Genomic DNA, 7,001 nt, shown 5'->3' with positions numbered 1-7,001 from the left:
CAACTCTCATCATCCCTAGCTAGCAAGACCAGTGGTCAGGGATGATGGGAACTGTAGTCCAAAAGCAGCTGGAAGCTTTCACTGCCCACTAGGCATGATAGCTATGTTCTATCTCTACTACCAGTGGCATTATTGTTTTGCAGTTGCTGTTGACCACAAATTGCTGCACTCATTTCTTGCATTCCCATAGAAGAGAAGAAGAAGAAGAGTTTGGACTTGATATCCCGCTTTATCACTACCCAAAAGAGTCTCAAAGCGGCTAACAATCTCCTTTCCCTTCCTCCCCTACAACAAACACTCTGTGAGGTGAGTGGGGCTGAGAGACTTCACAGAAGTGTGACTAGCCCAAGGTCACCCAGCAGCTGCATGTGGAGGAGCGGAGACGCGAACCCGGTTCACCAGATTACGAGTCTGCCGCTCTTAACCACTACACCACACTGGCTCTGGCACATAGACCACATTGGCTCCGGAAAATAGGCCACTGTGTGAACAGAAAGCTGGCCTAGATGTGTCTTTCTCCCGATCCACCAGAGCTCTTTTCATGATTAGACCCCCGTGAATAAGGGAGAGCCACATAACGCCTCCTTCAGGCCAAAAGGCTATGAGATAAGGCAGAGCCTTTGTTCAACACAGCTGCAGGCTCTCTCCCCCTCCCCTCCCCAACCAACAGCTGAGTCATTAACCCACCCACAAAGCCAATTGGAAGAGAAATTCTATTGGGCAGCACTGCTGCTAATCACTAGCTGGCCTGCCTCTAAATGGTATACATATAACACCTGGGATCCAAGCAGCTCTGCAGGGTTCTTGTGTTACTGTTTGTTGTTGCTGATTGTGCTTGCTGTAACTCGAAGATGGTGTCTCAGGTGTGCCAGAACTACCATGCTGACTGCCAAGCTGCGGTAAACCGAATGATTAACCTGGAGCTCTATGCTAGCTATGTCTACCTGTCCATGGTAAGTTCTTCTTTGCTTGTTGGGGAGAATAAACTTCACTTGCTCCCCCCCCCCTATGTAATTTCACCCTTGGTCTGATCCTATGCATATCTCTTCACGGCTAACATGCACTGAGTTCAGTAACATCTATTTCTGATAAGGCTTGGCAGATAGGTTCCTTAGCCTTGCAAGGTTCCTCAAATGTCCTCCACTATTAATGCCTATGGGATCTTGCATGTGTTAGATGTTTCTCTATGAAGCCTGAGTTGAGAGAACATAGTTCTGTTGAAGAAACCAGGCAACTATATGTCACCTTGAGCTCACTGGAGGCCCATCAGCTTATATATCTAGCAGGGTGGATTTGATTTAAATCAAATTGATTTAAATCGCTAGTCAGTAAGACTTGATTTATTCCTCTCTTTTTTTACAGAAAGACTCATCCTTGCTGGTATAATCTTAATATTTACAACCAGATGAAGGTTTCATTTTTGGAATAAATTTTCAGAGTAGTTTTTTACAGTTATATAAAAAATTACTGATTTGGTTATACAATAGATAATTATGAAATTATTGTGAGGTTTAATAAGTTACCGTAACTGTTTGTATTTGGGCAACTTTTCTGCTGTACTTTATTAGGAGAAAAATAATCATTTCCTTAACAATTTAAACAATTAACTAAAACAATAACATTATAGCATATGTATCCATGTTTGTTAACTGATGTGGTTAAACAATTAAAAAAAAACTTAGACTGTGTTTTAGCACACATGAAAAATTTAAAACAAATCCTTATTTCCTGATGAATAGCCTTTGGGCTATAATGTAACTTAAATAGAAAACTGTCTTTAGAAAGATTTTTCTTGCCAAAGAATTTTATTTTAAAAATCCAATTTAAATTTTAAAAATCCAATTTAAATTTTTAAAAATCGATATTTTTTTTTGTTTTTTAAAAAATATGTTAATTTTTATCCACCCTGAAATCTAGTAACTTTGTCTCCTTCCAGTCCTACCACTTTGACCGTGATGATGTTGCCTTGCATCACATGGCCAAGTTCCTGAAAGAGCAATCCCAGGAAGAGAGGAAGCATGCGGAGAAGTTCCTGCAGTACCAGAACAAACGGGGAGGACGCATCCTGCTGAAGGACATCAAGGTGAGGTGAAAAGCAGTAGGTCATTGGGCTGTGCTGAACATAAGAGTATCTTGGGCCCTGATGCAACATCCCCACTCACCTCACAGGGTGTTTGTTGTGGGGGAGGAAGGGAAAGGAGAATGTTAGCCGCTTTGAGACTCCTTCGGGTAGTGATAAAGTGGGATATGTAGCAGGAACCCCCCCCCCAATCACTCAGTTTGTACAAACTTCACACACTCACACACTACAAATGCCACACTTCTGTTATAAATTCATAGAAAAATCAACCATACATCGGATTTGCACTGTTCCATTTTTGTTTTACTCCCTATGACAAGGACTATCAAAGGGGGGTGGCTTGGTTCTGGTCAGCCATAATCCCTTCACCATCCCAGCACATCCACAGGAGCCCTGCCCAGTTGCTTTGCCAACCCTGATGGTCCTAGACAGAAGACAATCAAGATCACAAAGAACTTGTATATGGGAGTGGATTCAGCATGGACTGAAACAAAGGACAATGATCAGATCTTCCCTCTGGGGGCAGGAAACTGCCAACTCCCCTTTGTCTCCTGGAAGTGACTCATGGGGAGGGGGAAAGGAGGAACCAGCCAGGTGACAGGACACTCAGGTTACCACCACAACTCCTCCCTCAACCCCTCCTTTCTGTAATGTATGCATGATGTTTCTGGGGGTGGGCTTGACCTAGAGGATGGGAATTTCAAAAGTTTTTATAAGGTCTTGCACACAATTTTTCTGGGTCTTTCCTCTCTCTTGCAAGTGAGGGGAACACCCTGTTGCAACAGTTCAATAAAGGCCAAGCCTACAGGCTGCTGTTTTGCTCCAAGTTATCCTGGTTGGTGTCTTTATTTTGTCCAAGGGAGCCCTCGGATTTTCCCGGTAACAGATATCAAATCCAAACTCTTCTTCCCTTACCTCTCATCCTTGCATCCAACTCTTGCACAGAAGCCAGAGAAGGATGAGTGGGGAAGCAGCGTTGATGCCCTGCAGTCTGCCCTGGAGCTGGAGAAGGTGGTGAACCAAGCCTTGCTGGATCTGCACAAGCTGGCAACAGAGAAGGGAGATCCTCATGTGAGTTTTCGATAATGCCACATTGTCCAGAAGCCTTCCTTATATTTAGGAGGCTTAGAGGGCTTGAATGCACCACAGTTAGCTGTGATAGAGGAGAAAGCTATAAAAAAACCCCATTATTTCTGCAAGGTTTCCTTCCTTCCATAAAACCAATGCCTCTTGTTTCTTTCCTGCCCCCATGGCATTTAAAAACAGGAAGACTCAACTAGAGATGGACAAATCTGTCAGCTGCTTTTCTTGGCAAGCAAGCCTGTTTGGGGTATAACAGTCTTTGCTACTATCAATAAAATTATTATTATTGAAATCTAGAAAGCCTTTCCATGATTTGGTACCATGGGTGTCTGTTGGTTTAGCTTGTCATCTAGAGAAGGTTAATGCCACATGCCTTATTCCCCCTTGTGTCCTTCTTGTTTGAGGACAGGTTCATGAAAGCTTGTCTTAAACCAGGGGTAGGGAATCTGTGGTAATCCAGATATTGTTGGATTACAGCTATCATAATCTGACTGCTGTCTAGGCTAGCTGGTGGGATCTGAAGTCTCTGAAGCCCAACAACATCTGGAGGGCCAGAGGTTTCCTGTTATTATCTATACTGTTCTATAACCTTGCAGTGAATACTTGTGTAGTTGACCAAAGCTTGTCTCTGATCTTTTCAGCTGTGTGACTTCCTGGAGACGGAATACCTGGAAGAGCAGGTGAAGGCCATCAAGCTGCTTGGAGACCACCTCACGAACCTGAGGCGCCTGGGGGTGCCCCAGAATGGCACGGGAGATTACCTCTTTGACAAGCTCACTTTGGGAGAGAGCAGCTGTGCAGCATCTTAAAATGTTATAGCATATGATGGTGTTAAAAATAAATTATTGTCCTAAATGCAAAGTGGTGTGTATGTGTGGTGCCCTCATATTGTTGAAGCAGTTGCTGGATTGTCTCCTACTCTCAGAGCAAACCGATCTCTTTCAGATCTGTTTAGAACAGGGGTTCCCAAACTGTGGTCTGCAAGCTTCATTCAAGTGGTCCATGGCTTATTTATATCAAAACAATTAAAAATCACAGCCACTAGCACAGTGCCTTACAACTGCTAAAAGAGGCAGAGTGGTCTGTTCAACAAATTTCAAGTGGTTGGAGGGTGGGTAAGAATGTTTAAGAACTACTAATCTACACTAGCCTGATGTCCCCTAGTCTAAAATGTCTGGAGGGCATTTATATCAGACTGGTTAAGTCTGATATACAGTGCGTGAACACATCATGGGTACTCTCTGAAACTATCTAACCAATTCATGAAAGGAGGGAATAGAGGTTTTTATAAAATCTTCTGATCCATGTTGGTTGTCCCCTCCATGTTTGGTAGCAGTACACATCTTGACTAGAGACGCAAAACTACTGTTGTGGACAGTAATGTAGAACAAAAGTGGGGGGAGCCTCTGGCCAAGGGGACTGATTGTGGCTCTCTTAAGTCCATCTCTCTGGCCCTTGAGACTCGCCAGCTCCCTCAAGTGCTTCTGCCTGGCTGTAATGTGTCCTTAAAGTGAGGTTATGCCTCTTGTCTGGATGGAGAGAAACCTTTGGTCTTTGTTGCCTGCCCTACCTGTAAAGCAGTGATGGCCAAACTTGGCCCTCCAGCTGTTTTGGGACTACAATTCCCATCAAACCTAGCTAACAGGACCAGTGGTCAGAGATGATGGGAATTGTAGTCCCAAAACAGCTGGAGGGCCAAATTTGGCCATCACTGCTGTAAAGGAAGCAGTGTGTGTTGATCCACCTACTTCTGCCTCTTTCTCCACCCACTGCCAGCATGTTGCCCATGAGAGAATGTGGCCCTCCAGCTGAAAAATGTTCCCTGCTCCTGACACAGGATATGAGTGATGTAAGGTTCAATATTCTGCACATGCATTGGAGAAAGGCACAGAAGCCTCACCCAGTTGCCACCTTGCTGACATCTCCTGTGCTTTGCTGAGGAGTTAAGTCACCCTGGTCTGATGGACTCTTGTCTTCCTCCCTCTAAAGCTGACTTGTCTCACAAGCTGAAAAAGGTCTGCCATTTCCCTCGCAGCCTCCCTCAGGATCCCCAGCCCACATAATGAGAAGACCCTTTCACAGACAAGTGATGGACAGGAGGTGTGGATTCACTAGGTATGAATTGTAGTGTTGAAGTGATAATAGAATCTGTCCTGGTCTGGTAGTCTTTCCTTCCTGTCAGGTATAGAAGGCAGCTGAGTTTTTGATAAGTGAGACAATGGCCTGTTGTCTTTCCATCACACTTGACACAAAGGGAAGGAGAGACACTTCTTGTGCATTGAGCTGGAAATACTTCAACCTTATACAATCATAGAATTGTAGAGTTGGAAGGATCATCTAATCCAATCCCTAGCAATTCAGGAATCTCAACTAAGGCATCCTTGACATATGACCATCCAACCTCTGCTTAAAAACCTTCAAGGAAGGAGAGTCCACCACCTCCCTAGGGATTTTGTTCCATGGTCAAACAGCTCTTACTGTCAGAAAGTTCTTCCTGACGTTTAGTCAAAAACTCATTTCTTATAACTTGAAGCCATTCGTTCAGGTCCTACACATGTGACTTTAGCCCTTTAGAAATTTGAAGATGGCTATCAAATCTTCACTCGGGTTCCTCTTTTCCAAGCTAAACATACCCAACTCCCTCAGCTGTTCCTCATGAGGCTTGGTTTCCAGATCCTATTTATACCTAGCTGTATTAGCAAACACAAATGTACACCTTCCTTTTATCTTTTCGCGGGGTATGTGTGATGCTTTTCATTTTCACCAATGTGAAAGCAGCTGCCCTGATTATACTCCACCCTCTTTCTTTCCACTTATCAATTGCTTCCAGCAAAACACCTCAAAGTCACTTAAAGATAAAAGCTTCAACGGTGCGATTTCATGTATAAAAGGAATTGAAATGATTTCATATACGAAAACCATTTCAAATCCACAGATAGAGAGCATGATTTTACAAAAAAAGAGAGAAAACGCTCAGCTGAAAAAGGCTTGTTGCCGCAGAGGAAATAGGTTGCTTGTTAAGAATGCATGTTCCATCAAATACCGTCATCCCCCCAAAGAGACTAAACTGATGGGCCTGTGTCAAGAGCTGTAAGTTGACCCACAATAAACTTCTTGAGTTTCGCACAGCCTGTTCAATTCTTCCGGTTGACAGACTGCTTGTGAACATTCTAAGGCACTCGTATTCTCTCAGCCAACGAGACTCACAAGCTCTACTCCTCAAAAACAAGTGTCCAAAACATTATACCCAACTGATTCGCTCAAAGCATTTTTTTAAAAAAAGTTTGAATGCAGGTTATCACTCTTTTTGCCATGCCATGCTTGTGAACTTCAAAGCATCGCCTGGCTGAACACTTGCTAAGAACATAAGAGCCTTGATGATTGAAACAGGACTCTGAGCAGGAAGATCTGCCTGACCATGGAATATAAGAGCCTTACAAGATCAGACTAAAGGCTTATTGAGTCCAGCACCCAGATCTCAAACTGGCTAGCTACATCCCCGGCAACTGGTCTTCAACTGCCCCCAACAGTGTAAGCACAACAAAGCCATCACCGCTACTATGAATTGATAACCTTATTCTCCACAAATTTGACCTTTTAAATACATCCAAGTTGGTGTAGAAAAAGCATGGGGTCTTAATAAAGGGATTTGGTATTGACAAAGAGAGAACATGCAAGGTCATCCACAAAAGCAGCAGGAGGAGTAAATCTGTCTACTGCATTGTTGTGGACCCTGATTTCTTTTTTTAAGTTTAATCATCCGAGAAAGGTCTCTGCTCAAAGGTCTCTGCTCGTTGCAAAATGCTGTTTCTATGGTGATACTTTGTCAGGAATTACA

General features: G+C 43.5%; 1 protein-coding gene across 1 annotated transcript; it reads left to right on the top strand.

Moving 5' to 3' along the window:
• Positions 1-752: 752 nt before the first annotated feature.
• On the top strand, positions 753-3,972 carry LOC308594345 (ferritin heavy chain A-like; the record flags this gene model as incomplete). Its single annotated transcript, XM_081207467.1, has 4 exons — positions 753-953; positions 1,937-2,083; positions 3,026-3,151; positions 3,805-3,972. The coding sequence occupies exons 1-4, from the start codon at positions 852-854 to the stop codon at positions 3,970-3,972; spliced, it is 543 nt and encodes a 180-aa protein (XP_081063593.1). The 5' UTR covers positions 753-851.
• Positions 3,973-7,001: the final 3,029 nt, after the last annotated feature.

This window comes from Podarcis bocagei (assembly GCF_964188305.1).
Source record: "Podarcis bocagei genome assembly, chromosome: 9".
NCBI classification, from domain to species: Eukaryota; Metazoa; Chordata; class Lepidosauria; order Squamata; family Lacertidae; genus Podarcis; species Podarcis bocagei.
Note: the sequence above shows the minus strand (reverse complement) of the source record. Positions and strands in the feature narration are given on the sequence as shown.